This window comes from Chaetura pelagica, unplaced genomic scaffold (genome assembly GCF_000747805.2).
Source record: "Chaetura pelagica isolate M959 unplaced genomic scaffold, ChaPel_1.0 scaffold347, whole genome shotgun sequence".
NCBI classification, from domain to species: domain Eukaryota; kingdom Metazoa; phylum Chordata; class Aves; order Apodiformes; family Apodidae; genus Chaetura; species Chaetura pelagica.
The window spans coordinates 273,160-291,764 of record NW_009954096.1 but is presented as its reverse complement, the minus strand read 5'-3'; the positions used below and the strand labels follow the sequence as shown (position 1 = coordinate 291,764).

General features: G+C 45.2%; 1 protein-coding gene across 1 annotated transcript in view; it reads left to right on the top strand.

Annotated features, from left to right (window-relative positions):
• The window catches only part of ATRN (attractin), a 136,683-nt gene that overhangs the window by 113,788 nt on the left and 4,290 nt on the right, over window positions 1-18,605 (top strand). The window contains exon 27 of the mRNA XM_010002327.1: window positions 6,560-6,667. Coding sequence (XP_010000629.1) covers window positions 6,560-6,667 — 108 coding nt within the window. The remainder of the gene's footprint in view (window positions 1-6,559; window positions 6,668-18,605) is intronic.

Sequence of the window (18,605 nt, the reverse complement as noted above, 5' to 3'; positions counted from 1 at the left end):
TGGGACAAGAGGAAACGGCCTCAAGTTGTGCCAGGGGAGGTTTAGATTGGATCTTGGGAACAATTTCTTCCTGGCAAAGGTTGTCAGGCCCTGGCCCAGGCTGCCCAGGGCAGGGGAGGAGTCCCCATCCCTGCAGGGATTTCAAAGCCCTGTAGATGTGGAGCTGGGTTAGTGGTGGGCCTTGGCAGGGCTGGGTTAATAGTTAGGCTTCATGATCTTGAAGGTCTTTTCCAACCAAAACACTTCTGTGGTTCTATTTAGGTATTTGATTGGATTGTGTATTTTACACATTGTGCGAAGCCTTGGAGGGAACACGTAAGGGGACTGACACACTTGAGTAACTTTGCAGAATTGATGCTGTTTAAAAGACTGGTGAGGAAGAAGGAGGCAACATTGTTCTGTTTCCTTATCACTCTCTGTTTAGCTTTGGCTGGGGGGATGAAAAGCAACCAGAGCTGCTGAATCCACACTGGAGAATTAACATCTTCCCACTCTGCGTGGTTGAGCTCCACGCTTCAGCTTGATAAAGAAGCATCCCAAACAGTCTGTTCTGCCCCCAGATATTTTTATTCCCCCCACACCAAATCTCTCAAACAACAAGGATACAAATTGTTTTGTTTCTTTATATTCTTTATCTTTCTTCTCTTTCCATGACTCTGGACCTTTTTCTTTTGACTTGCTGCTGGTTGTGAGCTCTGGGTTTTGGCCCATTGGAGCACTTTATCCTTGCAGTAGAGACAGGGCAGCAGCTCAGAACACACAGCTGATTCCAGAGTATCCTGGTTTCTCAAGTTGGCTGTGGACAGCATGGAGAACATGGTGATTTTCCTTGTTCACTAGAGTGGGGCAGGATTTTTCCATGGTGGTACAGCAGTGGAGACCCAGTTGAGCAGGAGGTTGGTCATAACCTTCCCTTTGCAGCCCCATCTCAAATTCATTGCAGCCTCGAAGGTTGCAGTGTGAGTCCTGAAAGGATGACCTCTGATTTGTCTCATCAAAGGAATGGAACATGACCCTTGCTCTGTTGAAATATCTTCAGCAAAACTTCCTCTGGAACAAACACGTTACCTCCTGAACAAGCTGTAGGCTCAAAGGGATCTGAATTTCAGCAGTGCTTTGAAGGACTAGATCTCCACATTTCCTGGGAAAAAAACCTGTTGCTAAGACTATTGAAAGGAGGTTGTAGGGAGGTGGGTGTTGGCCTCTTCTCCCGAGTAAGTAACAGCTGGACCGGTGGAAATGGCCTGAGGTTGCAGCAGGGGAGGTTCAGTTTGGGTATCAGGAACAATTTCCATCCTGAAAGAGTGGTTGGACAGTGGATCAGCTGCCCAGGGAGGTGGTGGAGTCACCATCCTTGGAGGTGTTCAAGAAACGTGTAGATGTGGCACTTCAGGACATGCTCTAGTGGTCAGGGTTGGGTGTTGTGTTGTCTTTTATTTTGTGGTGGGTATTTTTTGTTTGTTGGGTTTTTGTGTGTTTGGGTTGTTTTGTGTGTGGTGATGGGTAGACTCTGTGATCTCAGAGGTCCTTTCCAACCATGATGATTCTGTCATTCTGTGCTTTTTCCTGCCTTCTCTTTTTGAAGTTCACCTCCACCAACCACTGACTGGTGTACTGGTACCAGACATTCCTGCCTGATACCCTATATCCTGTCTGCTGAGGACACTTTGCTCCCTCTCCTGTGGGGTCCTGCTTCCTCTGCTCTTACTCTACCTTAGAATGAACCTGTTGTTTACTTACCACCCTCATGGTTTTTTCCTCCTTGAATTTCTACTTCTTTCTTTCTCATCTCACTTCAAAAATGAGCTTAAATACTCCTGCTAAAACTTGAGTTCATGACAAGTTCTAGAGAGCTGTTTTCCTTAGCTTTATTGTTTTTTAATGCCATGCTCTGAAAGGAGCAAATAAAATCCCAAACCTGTGGTTTTCTTCTGGAAAAAATCAGCAGTCTTTCATGGCTGAAAATATCAGACCCCCAGCCCTGTGCTCATAAAAGAGGCTCCATGGGGGCAGTGACTGAGATGGAAGGTAGCAGGATGGTTACACAGACACTGGTGACTGCTTTATTATCCTGAATGAAATGTTGGGGCTTTTCTTGTCAGAAAACACAGCATAGGTTATATTAGTCAATTAACCTGGTAACCTGAAGAGCTGTTTTTCTTTTGTGTGAGAGCCTGTGCTACTGTATCAAAAGGGTTTTCTCAATTCCTCTGGCAGTTTTTCTCCCATCAGTAGCACACTATTCATTTTGGATTACCCATTACTCAACATGTATGGATTTAAAGAGCCACTGGTATGGAACACTGCATGGAGCTGTTGAACAGGGTTGAGGAGGCCACGAAAATGCTCAGAGGGCTGGAGCAGCTTTGCCCTGGAGACAGGCTGGGAGAGCTGGGGTGTTCAGCCTGGAGAAGAGAAGGCTCCAGGGAGACCTTAGAGCACCTTCCAGTGCCTGAAGGGGCTCCAGGAAAGCTGGGGAGGGGCTTGGGACAAGGGCAGGGAGGGAGGGGAGCAGGGGGAATGGATGAAAACTGGAAAAGAGGAGATTTAGGTTGGACATTAGAAAGAAATTCTGTGCTGTGAGGGTGGTGAGACCCTGGCCCAGGTTGCCCAGGGAAGCTGTGGCTGCCCCATCCCTGGCAGTGTTGAAGGGCAGGTTGGATGGGGCTTGGAGCAGCCTGGGCTGGTGGGAGGTGTCCCTGCCCATGCAGGGGGGTTGGAACTGGATGATCTTTAAGGTCCCTCCCAACCCAAACCAACCTGTAAGTCTCTAGTTTCTGCACCATTCACCCCTGTATCTCTAGTCCTGGGCAGTCAGATGAGCAGACTCAATGGTTCCCCCATTCTCCTTGATGTTTTTCTCCTCTGCCATAGGCCTGTTGAGTTTGTTTATTGTATTGTTCTTTTAGTGTCTAGTTGCACCCAATCCTTCATGTGTTGTTACAGCACTTCCCATTCTGCAATTGCTTTAGCTTATGAATTTTTTGAAAGGAGTTTTCCTCCTGAGACTGAATTAAAAAAACCCCAATGCAAATGGAAGTTGTGCAGGTTCTCACAGTTTGTGGTCACTTAAATATTTAGGCCAGTGTGTTCCAGTACATGCTTTTTTATGTGCTTTTATTGTAAGCCTGTCAAATGTTTTTCCTTTTAAGATCCTCTTCAGACCTAAGTGATTTAAAATATTCCCAGGTTATCTTATTAATTTTGTGATCTGGAAAGCAAAGGTTTGCTGGGAAGTGTCTGGAGGTTCATTATTTGAAGCCTCAGAAAGCCAATCATTAGGAGTGAGGGTAAGCCAGGTGCTGGAGGATCTTGATGTTAACTGCTGCTGATTTCTAATGACAAGCCCAAGGTCTTGGCTGGGGAAATGCCACAAATTCTCCTTTACAACATAAAAAAAGATTTTAATTAAAACCTTGACACACCAACCAAATACTGAAGGATAAGTACGTGCACAGGTGGAACAATCACCCTGCCTGCCCTGGGGGAGGGAGTGACATTTTAGGTACACAACAATTATTTTTCAAATTTATGTTTAATTTATTTTTTGGGGGGGTGGTGAATTGGTTTTGTAACGTGGCTTGTGCTACAGCAGAAGCTGGCTCAGTGCCCAAGGCAAGGGATGAGTGGTGACCCTCAGGGGACAGTATGGGGAGCAGTGCTGCTCAGCATCTTAGGTGGAGACATGGACAGAGGGATTGAGTTGTCTCCTCAGCAAGTGTGCTGACCACACCAAGCTGTGTGGTGTGGTTGGCACCCTAGAAGGAAGGGAGGCCATCCAGAGGGGCCTTGGCAGGCTGGAGAGGTGGGCCCATGCCAACCTCATGGAGTTCAACAAGGCCAAGGGCAAGATCCTTCACTTGGCCAACCATGACCTGGTCTGCAGTGTAAGGCATAGCCAGGAGATCGAGGGAGGTGCTTCTGCCCCTCTACTCTGCTCTGGTGAGGTCCCATCTGGAGTGTTGTGTAGAGCTCTGGAGCCCTCAGAACAGGAAGGACATGAAGCTGTTGAGAAGAGTCCAGAGAAGGGCCATGAAGATGATCAAAGCGCTGGAGCAGCGAGGAAGAGGAGAGAAGAGAAGGCTCCAGGGAGACCTTAGAGCTCCTTCCAGTGCCTGAAGGGGCTCCAGGAAAGCTGGGGAGAGTTCGCCAGAGAGGGCAGTGACAGTTTTAAACATGAAAGAGAAGAGATTTAGGTTAGACAGCAGCAAGAAATTCTTCACCATGAGGGTAGGAAGGCACTGGAATAGGTTGCCCAGGGAGTTTGTGAAAGCCCCCTCCCTGGAAGTGTTCAAGGCCAGGTTGGATGAGGCTTGTGCAGCCTGGTCTGGTGGGAGGTGTCCCTGCTCATGGCAGGGAGGTTGGAACCTGATGATCTTGAAGGTCCCTTCCAACCCAGACTATGATTCTATGTTAGGAAAAGGATGTTCTCCCTTTAGGCATTTGCTGCTTTGGCTGCAGCTTGAACCTTTGTTTTTACCTGGTTCGGCCACTGTTAGCTGAGAATCAACTGGCTTTGGGGCAGCCTCCAAAACAAGGTCTTGCCATGGCCTTTTCAGACAACAAAGGCAACAATTTCTGTCAGCATCTCTCTTCCCATTGCTCATGTTGTAGCACTCGGAGGCATCTCTGCCTTCGCAGCACTGCTCAGGCTGTTATTTTTTGATGCTACTACTGACTTTAATAGGAGTCATGTTGCCAAATTGCACATTTCCTTTGATAAACTGAACTTCCTTCAAAGAGCTAATAGCTTTTAGTTCGTAAGTCTCTTGGACATCTTCATCAGGACAGCTTGTTCTTTGATTTTATGGGCATTAAACAAAGCGCTTTATGATAGCTGAAGGGGACAATTGCAGGAACAACAACCCAGCAATCTGTTTCACACTTGCTGCAGTCTGCAATCTGCTGGTGTGCTTTAAATATTCCAAAACTCCTCGTGTTCCTTTACCCAAGTGTGAGTTACACACAAGTTTCCTTGCAAATGCTTCGTGCAGCTCCCTTTGTGTGAATTCCTTGGGGGTTCTTTGCTTTGTGACAGTATCTACAATCTGCTCCAAAGGGCCTTTTTTTTGCCCCCTTGATTTTTTTTTTTTCCTCAGAATTAGGCTGAGAACAGGCTTATATACACAGGCCTATATATATATCTCTACAGGCTTTTATACCCCTCTCCAAGCTTGGTTTCATCGACCTCATTGTACCTTCTTACCACCTTGCCCAAACCTCAAGCTTGCAGGGACAGTCTTCCATTTTTCCTGCAACAAAAACAACCACAAAATTAAAAGATGGCTTGGCAAAGAGGTTTATGAGTTGAAGAAAAATGATGATGCAGTTAGTTTTGTCTAAAGAAGTTGCACTCTGAGTAGCAGCATCTTCCTTTCTACTCTGCTGGATGGGCCTTGTTCAGGGCACGATGCTTTTTGAGGTGTTTCCTTGGGCACTTTTTGAATGCTGTAGATGCTCAGTTAGGGCTTGGAGTGTCAAATTGCCCATAACTCATGGGGAAATGGGGTGGGTGGGAAGTACAGAGGGCGTTTGGTGGTGCCTCAGTCCAGCTTAAATGCAGAATAAAAGTAGAATTACTGGAGCTGAGTGGTCATGCAAAATGCGTGAAGCTGTGTGCAACAAGTTGCTGCACTTTAGGGTAAGACTGCTGTGTTTTTGCAAGCTGGACAAAATAGGTGCTGCTTCTCCTATTAATTAGGGGCACTGGATCATGTCAGGCCCATTTGCTTCTGGGAATTATGGCTTCTGCATCCACTTAGAGGTTATGTAGCTTGGCTTTAGTCTTGGAGATTAACGCTGAAGCCACAAAGAAGTGTGGTCACAGCTCAGCCAGAGTTGAAATTCTACTCCCAGCCCTGGCATCATGGGAAGTGTCTTTTGTGTGTGTGTGTTAAAAAAATGGAGATGCATCACAATGCTTAAAAGGGCTTAAAAAAGATGTCTTGTGCCATGAAGGCTTACAGAGATTTACCTAGGAAAATGTTTTCTCTTTTAATAAAACATATTGCAACAAGGACGTGCTTGCCATTTGATACATTTGCTGCCTTCAGAAGGGAAACAAACAGTAAAAAATTATTATTCCTTAGATGCCTGACAGCATTTTGCTAGGGATGTTGTAAAAAAACAGTACCAAATTCTTTCTGACAGTAGTTGCATACTGCTGGGAGTTGGAAGTCTAAAGGGGTTCCCACAAATCCTATGGAGTCCTGTCATGCCCCGGACAGGTGCTGACAAACAGCTAGAGCATCATGGCTTAAAAAGTAAATTACTGCTTTATGGAGACTTAAGCAGATGTGTTTTCCCTCATGAAAGAGTCTGGCTAAGACTGTGGGGTGTAGCTTTACCTGCAGTAACTTAAGTTGTAGTAATGTGAATATTTAGGATTATCTGCCTTAAGCCCGTTAAAACACCAGGAGGTCGTTTTTCCATATTCATTGATTATCCCTTCACCTTGGGTAGAATCTCTCAGATGCACGGGGTGGGTTTGTTAGGGTTTTTTTTTTCATCTTTGTGTTGGAACAATGTGATAATAATGTTTTTCTGTTTATTAAATTAGCAACTACTCCGTGAGATGCAACAGATGGCCAGTCGCCCCTTCGCCTCCATCAACGTTGCCTTAGAAACAGATGAAGAGCCTCCAGATCTCATCGGGGGAAGCATAAAGGTGAGAGTGTCCTTAGCACCCCTGGAGGCTTCTTTTAATCTTTGGGCAGTGATCCCAAATCTCTCTGGAATGGCTTGCCCAGGGAAGTTGTTGATGCCCCATCCCTGGAGGTTTTTAAGGCCAGGTGGGATGAGGTTTTGTGCTGCCTGATCTAGTGGTTCCCTGCTCATGGCAGGGGGGTTGGAGCTTGATGGTCTTTAAGGTCCCTTCCAACCTTAATAATTCTATGATTCAGTGATTTTTTATATACCTGCAAGAAGCTGTAAGTCTGGAAGGGCCAATGTGGTTTTTCATTTCCTTTTATCCCTTCAGGAATGCATTTTGGGCTGGTTTAGATACAAGTTACACTCTCGGTAGGGTATGAGATTTAGTGGTTGTCTTGTTAGTTTTTATGCCTCCTAATAGAGAAGCTTTGCACAGCAGAACATTTGGCTAGAAATAGCTATAGGTGCTGCAAATAGAAATCAGTTTTTCTGCAGGAGCTCAAAGCAGGCAGGAATACAAGGGTGTGTATGTAGTGTAAGAATGTTAACATATTTCTGATTATAAATATATGTTCAAATAGATCTTGTGATGCACAAATAGGAGGGTGAAGAAATCATTGTCTTACACCAAGCTGGCATGTTCTGAGACACAACGTGTTGTATTTTTAGGGAAAGCTTATTTAAAAGGAGACTAATTAATTGAAAGGGTTTTTTTAATGTGATGCTTTGGCTAGCAGCCTTGTGTATAAAAGAAAAAAGTTAAGAACTAAGAACACTGATTATTTTTGTTTTCTGTCTCAGGTAGCTGTTTTGTTTGATTTTTATTCAGGCTTGTTTTTTGGAAGTCTTTGTCATTAGCCTAGGCACAAAGTTTCTCACCTTCTATTGGTGTGACAGGAAGGCAACTTCTGCCTTTCTATTAAAAAAAAGTGTGTACTTTAGTTATTGTAAAGCATGTGAAAACAATCTGACCCCAGAACTTCTGTTTGGTGAGTAGTAATGCTTAAGTCTTGCCATTAGTATCGAGCAATGCTGCAATTAGGGTTGTTCAGCTTTATCTCTTCCTCATTTATGTGTGAACAGAGTCTTTCCTGGCAAGTTGTAATACTTCTTCCACCTTATTAGTGTCCTACACCATGTTCTGGGGGGACACTGCATAGAAGCTTTTTGATATATTGTCTTAGTGTCATTATTCTGGTTATTTCCCAGTGTTCCAGCCAAACCTTTAGTCCCAGGCATGAATGATTCCTGTGTTTGCCTCACATTTGGGTGCTTCATGGAATCCCTGACTGGTTTGGGTGGACTGGGACCTTAAAGACTATCTAGTCCCAATTCCCTGCCATGGGCAGGGACACCTCCCACCAGCCCAGGTTGCTCCAAGCCCCATCCAACCTGCCCTTCAACACTGCCAGGGATGGGGCAGCCACAGCTTCCCTGGGCAACCTGGGCCAGGCTCTCACCACCCTCACAGCAAAGAATTTTTTTCCTAATATCTCCTCTATTTCAACTTAAAACTATTCCCCCTCATCCTGTAACTCCATGCACTTGTAAAAAGTCTTTCTCCAGCTTTTTTTTTGTGGATTAATCATTACCTTTCTCTGAAGCCAGGGATTGTTGTCCCTGTTTTGCAGAGATGAACCTTCAAACTTAGGGAAAATGAAATTTGCAAAGCACTCAGGAATTTGGGGTCGTTGAGCGACAAGGCAGCTAAACTGGCCTGTCTCTGGGTCCTCTCTTTGGAGGCTCTGGGTGGTTCTGCTTCCCTCTGCCTTTCATTTGACTCCAGAACATTCAGTTTTTCTGAGTTTTTATCATTTCCATACTTGGGTTGTGAGGATGGGAGGCACTGGAAGTCATCAGCTGCTAATAGCTCAACCAGATTTTGAAATACGTGCTTGTAGAATTGGGTTGTCACTCAACAAATTAGAATAAGCCTGTTTTATATTGCTTCATCAAAGCAGCTGTGGGATGTGTATGGATGTTCCCGTCGTGCTGCAGGTTGATTTGTGAGGTTGTAGCCTGACTGATGATGTTTTTGGGCTGGAGTCTCTCTGGCTGGGTGCAGCTCCCTTCCCCTCTTGACCTTTTCTGGAAAGAAGCCCACTGAGAGCACCTCTCCTGTAGGATCCGGCCAGGACAAAGCTGTCCCAAACTTTTTGATCTCTCTGACTAGTTTGTCTACACTCAGAAGCTGCAGAGAAGTTGGTTAACTTTGAATCTCTTATGTTCTGATGAGTGTGTTATTTGTCCTCTTGTTCAGCTGATGGCACTTTTACCTTTTTTCATGTGGGCTTTGTTGTTCATGTTCTCCCCTGTACCTCCCTGCTTTTTGCTTTCTTCTCAGTGTCTTCTGTGATTATAGCAATGCTGAACTCTTCTCTTTTGAAGTGCTTCCATAGACAGCACCCCAGACAGGATTTCATCTTTCTCTCACTTCCAGCTAAGCTTTCCCATGTATGTCATCAGCCATCAGCTTCCATATCTCACTTGTCTGACCTCCTTGGGTTACTCAATAATAGATGGAGAAGCCAGTTTAAAACATAATTAGGATTGTGGACAGATGTCCTTTTTCAGACCCAGAAATTGTTACCAACTGCTAAGTGCCCCCTGTGCTGATAACTCATCCAAATGTTCCTTAATCCACTTGAAGCATAAATGAGACTATCTGATTCAGGCAAATGGTGCAAATCATGTCCAATCACCCAAAGGCAAGTAGGGAACATGGACATGGGTGGTTGTGCCAGCAAGTGACTTCATCTGCTGGATGATCTGGGTCCAGAAGGAGGATGCTTTTCCATGACAAGAAAAGTCACTGCATTGTGGAGGTTTCATATAGGTTTTTTTTAATCATCTTGGAGAATTTGGAGAGAATATGGATCAAAGTCTGGAGTGTTTCAGCAAAGTTGAAATCACACGGAGAGAGGAGGCTCAGGAATCTTGTGGGTCAGCAGCAGGTTGGGGAATGACCCTTCTGAAATAGCCTGACCTGTTGGATCCTACATCTACATGAATTTAAATAGAAATTAAAAAGCAGCCTCAACACCCATGGGGTCACCTTTGGTTTTCCTGCTTATCCCTTCTGCACCTGCCTGGGCAAAAAAGCTCTTAGCAGGAGGGTGGGCTGGGACAGTGCAGAAATGTGGCACAGCATTTGTCTTTGTGTTTTGTCTGTTCTTTAATGAGTAGCCAAGAAGAGAGTTGGACTGTTGGACTACAAGCCATTCTCCAGTTCCTCTGCTTTTTGCTGTGTCAAAATTTGTCAGCCTTCATTTTAAACCCACAAATCCACACTGGCTTTCTCATAAATGCAGTGATGTGGTTTTTTTTCTTTCCCTGTGTGAATCAAAGCCTTTGGTTAATAATGAGTTTATTTGAGGGTTACAAAGGAGAAGTGGGAAATGGAACATCTTGTCTGCAAGAGATTAATTTCCTTTTCCATTGTGCCTAGCCAGTTGGCAGCCAGTGTCAAGCTAGTTCCATCCTAAGCTGATGTTTTCCAGCTGGACAGTATTAGAACCGTGTTTTCAATTAGTATTTTTCCTGGGGTACTTAGAAGTAATAGAAAGTGATTTACCTGCAGGGAGACTATTCATATTGCAGTCTGCAGCTAGGCAACATGTAACTAGCTGCTTTGGTTTATTTCCCACTCAACAAATACCCAGTGGATCACAAATCTACTACTAAATTTGCTTACTTATTACAAAATCCATTGGTTTTTCTCTGCAGCTTTTTGTGCCTTCTGAGATGCTGCCTGTCACAAGGATTTTTTTCTAGGATTGTTTGACATCCTTGGGTATCTGGGTTTCATCCAAGTTTCTGAACTGGTGTTACTGGAGCTCAGGCTTTCTTGAAAGAATTTGGAAAGTTTAGAATTTAGTGATTTCTTAATCAATTTCCAGCTATCTTGAAGCTGGCAAAGGCTTGTAGATTCTTGAGAGAAAAACACACAGCATAGCAAGGAAATGCTTGGCTTGAGGAAAACACCTACAGGATCAACAAGAAAACCCTTGCCTTAGAAAAATGTATCCTTAAGTCAGGAAAAAAAAAAAAAAAGAAATGGCTCAAAAGCTTTTAGAGGATTTGAAAAACACTCTTGTAAAATGGAGCATTTGCCTGGTAGAGCTGGTCCGTGGAGCAGCCTTTGCTGTGCTGTGTTTAGGGATCCAAAGTGCAGAGCCCCTGCTAAGGGGGGATTATTTTTGCATCAGCAGGCTGTCCACATCTATAGTTGCAAAAATGGAGTGAGAGAAGTATTTGGTGAGCAAAATCCTAGTGAAGCTCTGCACCTCCATGCCAGCATGCATTTAATTCTGCTGCGTTAGGCTTCCGAGGGCAATGCAGCTTCCCTGCAAAGCCTTCCTCAGGCATCAGCTCCCCAGGCTGGCTGATTTTTTAAAAATAGAAGAGAACTGATGGAAAATAGCATCTTACTCTAGTAATTAGTTTGCTTTGTTATGGGAGAAAGTGCTATTGAGTGGTTTGAAGACTGCCAGAAGGTCCCATCTGTTCCAGAAGCACGGAGATGAAGTGGTGGGCTGATTTAGGAGTGGGCAAAGGATACCACAGATTGATATTTTCAGTCTGCTTGCATTTTGCACCTGAGCAGTGCTCCTGTGAAGCTCCTTTTACATTGCAATGAAGTTGCAGCCATCAGAAATCAGCAGAGGAGTGAGAAGTCCTGTGCCACAGGGCGATGGGGAAGCTGCTGGGCTATCACTGTGGTGAGGAATGATTTAAAATGAAGCTTTGCCCATGTCCAGCACTTGTTCATCTTGATTTTTATATGTAGCTCTATCTTGGGCTCTTCCATGCAATGAGAGAAGTTAAGTGAAGAACAACTAAAGGCCAAGGAACTGATTGTTTTTAGGCTTGTTATCCTGTTCTGGTTGTCACTCTTGGTGACTCATTTCCCCCTTGGTTCACTTGTTACTGACCCATTATTAATCCATCCAATTTGCTGATGGACCAGCTCCTGTGACCCCCTCCCAAGCCACTTAACTTAAAATGAGCTGACTTAGTGTGAGGAGAGTGTGTCCCACTTTGCCATGCTACAGAGCTGAGCCTGGGGGTCCTTGTGCAGGCTGGCAGATGTGGAAGGGTGGCAGACTTGAGCTGTGGTCAACAAAACTAGTCTTAAGTAGAAACATCCAGGCTGTCTGGTGTGTTGGAGGGGAGACAGAGCAAGTTAGGGGTTTTTCAAGGGTGGTACAAATAAGCTGAAGGGGAGAATAATTTTCCTCAAAAGGCAAATAGTTGGAAGAAAGGAATGAAGGTAAGGGGGGAAAACATAAACTGAAAAATCTGAATGGGATGTGGCAGTTGCTGGTGCTGCTTGACACGCAGCTTCCAGAGCAGAGAGGCTGGGTTTATTTCGCCTGACCTGTCTGAGGCTGCTCAGGCTCCTTAGCCTGCCTTTTGAAATGCAGTTTAATTTTGAATGCATTATTTCTGGGCTTCCTAGCACTTGCTGGTTCTAGGAGCTTTCTCCTGGTGTTCAAAGCATGTCAGTGTGCAGCTGTCTCCCTCTCTTTAGCACCAGCACATCCCCTTGACAGACTCGCTCCGTGTCCGTGAGCGGGTGGCAGGAGCCCTCCCGTCACACCAGGCTGACGGGGGACGTACAACAAGAAGTGACATCCCAGCTTGTACTTGATATTTGCTGTTAATTCTGCTTATGCTGGCCCACTTTCTAATCCATGGAAGAGTGTGTGATCCCCTTTGAAGGAGCACCCTGCTAGATGGAGTTGCCAGTGGTAAGAAGGGAGCGTTATCTGGGCAGCCGGGGTGTGTAAAACGGATTAGCTCCACTGCAATTCCAGCAAGCCTGGCTGTGATCCCTGCTGCCAAAGCAGCAACAAAAACACCTGATTAAACCTTCACCTAATGAATTATCTCCAGTTAACTAGCACAGGGTATCTTGTTTTGATTTCTGTTGCAAAATTAAGGAACTTGGGGAGGAAAGGAACTTTTGCCACTTCCATAATGTAATGCAGAATATAAATATTTGGAAGGGAGCTGCTGTGAGATCAGCAGAAACATCTGTTAAGGCTGCCTTGTATTTAGGGTATATTTGGCTGATAACTGAGATTTAAGTAGTTTTAGATGTGAAGTGTACATTTTTCAGCAGGATGGACCCTGATTTTAGCTGATAAGGAGGAATTTGCTGGAGGGAGAGGAAGGAGCACGAAGCTTCCCACAGGAGAAGGGTTTTCTAAGCTCTTTTTTCCCTCTAGTGCCAATGAATGTTTCTTCTGATTGAGGTACAAATGACACCAGCAGCTTCTCAAAAACATTTTCAGGGACCTATTTGCATTCCTTTATGCCAAGTAATTGTGTGTGTTGTGTTTGCAGTCTCCATCCAACTGTCCTAGTTGGTTGGTTTTTTGTACTTTTTCATGTGCAAAAACCAGCCAAGTGGTCAAAAAGAACCAGAAAAATCCTGCCTCTTCACCCGTGTGAAATCAAAATAAATATCCAGTGTTGGCCATATATATTTTGCCTGGATTTCATACCCATGGCTTCATCCATCCCATCTTCTCCCCAGGGCATCAGCAGGGAAGTGGAAAAGAAGGGCGAGTAGCAGCCGAGGCGAGTGGCGATGCTCAAAGCCGTGACATGAGATTTTGTCATTTCAGGGTGACTGCTTTTGAAATGCAAACTTGCCTAGCAAAATCCTTTCCTTCACCCTGAGCTCATGTCTGTGTTTTGCTGGATTGACAATATGCACTTGAAAATAGAAAGCAGTTGTTAAATGCAGTGGGAGTGAACTCGGTGCCCCGTCAGGCTGGTTTGCGTGTGCTCTCCTGGTTCCTGGTAACTCAGGGTGCTGGGATCTGTAATTTCAATTTCAGACTCTCAGCATTCATCTGAAAGCTTGAATATGATTTTTATAGAGTTCCTCACATGCAGGAGCCCAGTGCTGGGGGTGAATCGTCAGCAATTCATTCCCCATCCCTTGTGTCACTTCCAAAGCAGTTATCAGGGACAAGGTAAATGTAAATTTTTAATCTATACTCACTTACTGCAAATTATTGCTGGAAGTTAATTCATCTTTATCTTGGAGGACATACATGGTACCCCGAGAATATGATTTTTAAAACTTAATGCTCTATTTTTTCTAGAAAATTGCTTGTAACTTGTTTTACAAATGTTCAGTCAGCTTTTAATGGCACAATTGAAAAACTTGGAAATGGAATTTGACCCTTTTTCTACAGAGTGAAATCATCTGAAGAAGTGGAATCAAATAATAAAGTTTAACTGTTTCAGTAATGTTCCTCTTCTTTTCCCCACCATAAGATTTCTCCTTTATTTTAATTGCCTTTACTGGAAATTGAAAACCATGTAAGAGTTATTTGGTCAAACCACATTAATATGTTTTTTTGTTAAGGGGGGGGGGGAAAAGTTCTCTACCATCATATGTATTTATTTTTTTAAATCCATTTTGAAAAGCAGTATCCTGGCAGTATATTGCAGAATTGAAATAAAAATTGATGCTGTGTTTTTTTTAAATGACACAGAATATTTATTGTTCTAGCCATGAGGTTGCTGTGACACGTTATTAACCTTTCGAATTTGTCGAATATCAGCGACGTTGATGGAAATAATGAGATGAAATCGAAGCCAAGAAATGTTTAGGTTGAACATCACACCATGACACTGGATTGCAGAAAGCATTAGGCTGTGAAATTGTCTCCCAAGAGTGCTGCACTCCCCACCTGGGTCACCTAGAAACAGCCCAGGCAAAATCCTGGAAGGTGCCCAGGTTGGGTAGAAAATCCTGCTGGAGAAGGTGGATTAATTAAATGCTGTTAAAAGGCTTCTTACTGCTTTGAACCTCTATAATTGTTTAAATATTACATGTATTAAGTACATATCAAAACTCACAAACAACTGAAATTCCTTGGCTTTTCAGTGCTGGTTTTGACCAGTAATCTGTGGAAACCAGCTGAGAACAGAACAGATTTCTCTGCCTCCAGGAACAATGGGTTTGTGTCACCGCTTGGTGAAATATCATTAACTGGGTATTTTCACCCCCAAAAAAAGGGTCATGGCTGTTCCAAACAATGCTTGTCACACACCTTGTGATAGAACTTCCCACTTCAAAACCAAATGCTGCAGTGCACCTTCCTGATGGTGCACATTGCCCAGTAAACCATGTTTAAATCTGTGCACCAGACTGAGATGTCTTTGTTGGGTTGGGTTTTTTTGCTCTTTGTTTGATATTTGCACTCTCCAGCTTCCTCCTGGTGGGGTTTTTTTTCTGCCTTTCCCATTGATTGCAGCTTTGCTGCTGTGGATGAGCAGTCACAGCCCATTGCAGAAGAAAGGTTTGGGCTCTCAGCTGCTTGAAGGTGCCACTCCAGCTCACTCACAGTGTTTCTTTGAGGACAAGGAGTAGGTCTAGGGAAGGGTGCAGCCCAGCTGCAGTTTGTAGCCCATCCCCTTGGTTGACCTCCATCCTGGCTGCAACCAGGAGGGAGACAGTCTCCTGGCTACACGTTTCTTACTGCTGCTGTGCCTGCTGCCTGGGTGCAAGCATGTTTGGTCACAGGTTTGTGTCTGATGGGCTGTTGGGTGACAATTTGGCTCGTCTGGATTGACCCACCACCAAAGGTGAGATCCTCTTATCCCATTGACTGTGGTCTCCATGCTCCAGCAGTTGATCTCCTCTCTCCCTTCTGTTCCCCTCTCCCTGTCTGGGGACTCTGCTGCTCAGGCACCGTGTGTCTGAGGGATGCACCTTATTTGCATAGATTTGAATAATGCCTACTTTATGGTGCCATTAAGCCTTCAATAAAAAGAAATTGCTTCTATAATTCAACAATAGGTTTATCAAAATAGTCTAAATGGAAGTCGTTGGCAGAGGCTGGTTTTAACCATCTGATGAAAGGTGTTACAAAGTGTAAAATCTGTGTGGTTTATGGGTTTTTCTAAGTGGGCCTTTAAAAGGCACCTGTCAGGCTGAGGCACAAGCTTTTAGAGTGAGCTGATCTCTGGTTCCCAAGTCCACTCCCAACCTTCTTGCAGAAAAGCAGCTTGGGTTTGTTCAGCCTGGAGAAGTGAAGGCTCCAGGGAGACCTTACTGCAGCCTTTCAGTCCTTCAAGGGGGCTTGTAAGAAAGGTGGGGACAGACTCCTTAGCAGGGCCTGTAGTGGTAGAATAAGGGGTGATGGTTTTAAACTAAAAGAGTGGAGGTCCAGGCTAGATCTTCTAACAAAGAAACTTTTTACACTGAGGGTGGTGAGACCCTGGCCCAGGTTGCCCAGAGAGGTGGGAGATGCCCCATTATCCCTGGAAACATTCCAGGTCAGGTTGGATGGGGCTCTGAGCAACCTGGTCTAGTTGAAGATGTCCCTGCTCACTGCAGGGGTTGTGGATTAGATGACCTTTAAGCTCTTTTCTCACCCAAACCACCCTGTGATCTGCGACAAAAGCATTCAGGAGGCAGGCACACTGCAGAGGTGTGGAAGGAGAGGAGACGTGAGCTCTTCTTATGTCCCCCCACTGAAATGCAACGTGGTGAAGCCACCCAGCCTCTCCTTAGCTGCTTTGCACCATGGTAGTACATACCTAGGGCATGTCAAAACATGGGCAGCCTCACACCAAAGCCAGCTGTGGGTGAGATCCGCAGTCAAGAGAGCCATGAAGCTACTGCTTGATTTACCCACCAGTTTTCCTCCATGCCTGCAGAAAAGGGTCCCCAAGCTCCACTGCTGGGTTGCTCTGAATCTCACAGGAGGGCACCACATGCCCTTCACTCCCAGCTGACCTCTTGCTTTCATCAAATTCACCATTCCCATCCCTCGTGTGAGTCATTTCATCAGGCTTTGTCTCCTGGCCGGGCGAGCGCGCTGGGAGAGGAGCTGCAGGCTGAGTCACAGTTCAAAAAGCAGGTGCCTGAACTGCTGCTGTCAAAAATAAATGTGCAGGACTTGATTCTTTATGCTGCTTTTTGCTGTTATTAACTGCAGCTTGTCTCAGGAAAAAGGCTGGTTTTGATGGACAATACCCCATTTTCTCCCCCTTTTAGACTGAAGAGGGAGATTGGCTGCTGGATGATCTTGTGCTTAGTATTTTCCTTCCAAATGAGCTTGCAACTGCCTGACAGGTTTTGGATGCATCATTCTAGAAAGCAAACTTCCTTGCTTTGCATGGTTAATAGAAGCAAAGTTCCTCATGTGGTGAAATACCAACAGTTTTTGACTAGTGCTCAGCTTTTCTGTGCAAGTTGGAAGGAAGGAGGCTCAGAGGTCTGTCCACAGCCCCCAACTATCCCTGGTACCTCTGAGAGATGAAAAAATTCCCTGCAGATTCATCCCTGTGAAGTGACACTGAGTGTTGGGTATCAGCATGGCCAGGGTCTGGTGTCACTTGTTGGGGACAGCACTGGCTGCCTGGTCAGGGCTCATTCAGCACTGGTGACACTGGTGTAGGAGCTCCTCATGGTTCAGAGTGGGAACAGGACAGCAGAAAGGAGGAATATGTGTGACCTTGAGGAATGAAATAAAACCAAAAATCCTATGGAAAGGGAAAGGTTGTGCCCACAGGGACTCATAATGAGAGTTTCTGCTGCATGCTCAGGGTTCATTAGTTGGAAAGGGCAGAGGAGGAGAAAAGGGTCCTGCTTGGGGCTGAGAGATGAGATAAATTACCCTCAAAGTCCCTTCAGCTCTGTGACTGAGAACTCTGTAATGAACTTTTTCTCTTCCCTACCTTTTTATGATGAGCAGGAGAGTTAAGGTGGTTTTGATAGCATTACAGAAGCCCTGTCAGAGCCTGAAGCACCTCTCAGGTCAGCCATGGTCCACAGCAGCAGATGAGGTGCAGGGAGGGACTGTTGGGAGAGATGGAGAAAGGAGTGTTTGGAGAAGGAGAAGAAATTCAGAGCCTTGTTTGTTCAGGTGGGCTGAACAAAGGCCAAGATGTACAGAAAGGTAAATCTCAGGGAGAGGGTTAAGGCACAGAACATCAGCTGGATGACTTGAGTTTAGGTGGGAAAGAATTAAGGTTAAAATAAAGTTTCTGGTGTCAGAGCAGTGAGATCCAGGAGCAGGAACCTCTGGAAAGGTCTCACAGAGGTGATGACACAGGCTGAAAGTGTAACTTGTTTTAAAGCAGAGCATTGCAGTTTTATGTGCAGTCACCTGCAATAGTGAAGGGCTGGATTCAGTGACTGTGAGGATTTTCCAGCCTCTTGTTTCTAGGAAGTGTCTGGAGAATGATGAACATGCTGCTGAGGATCCCTGTCCAACCTGACCTGGAATGTTTGCAGGGATGGGGCATCTCCCACCTCTCTAGGCAACCTGGGCCAGGGTTTCACCACCCTTAGCTTAAAAAAATTCTTCCTTGTATCTAGTCTGAATCTCCCCTCTTTCAGTTTAAAACCATCCCCCCCTGTCCTGTTGCTGCAGGCCCTGCTAAGGAGTCTGTCCCCATCTTTCTTACAGGCCCCTCTAAGTATTGAAAGTCTGCAATAAGGTCTCCCTGGAGCCTTCTCTTCTCCAGGCTCAGGAACCTCAGCTTTCTTGGGTTATCCTCATAGCAGATGTGCTCTAGTCTCCAGATCATTTTTCTGACCATTCATCCAGTAGGAGTTAAAAGCAAATAAATTAAAAAGATATTAGAAAAAATAATATCTCCTTGGTTTCTGGAGTGGTGCCTTCGTTCTTCTCTTCCCCCCACTTCTCCTCCTCTGCTTGGTCTTTGCCATTTGCTCTGCTCAGCACTGAGGATGAGCCCAAGTGCTCACTGTAACACCCCAGCACCTGGCTCCCACCTCTGGGGTTCATGGAATCCCAGACTGGTTTGGTTTGGAAGGGACCTTCAACATCATCCAGTTCCAGCCCGCATGCATGGGCAGGGACACCTCTCACTAGACCAGGTTGCTCCAAACCCCATCCAACCTGGCCCTGAACACCTCCAGGGAGGGAGCAATCAAGAGCAGGTTGGGTTCA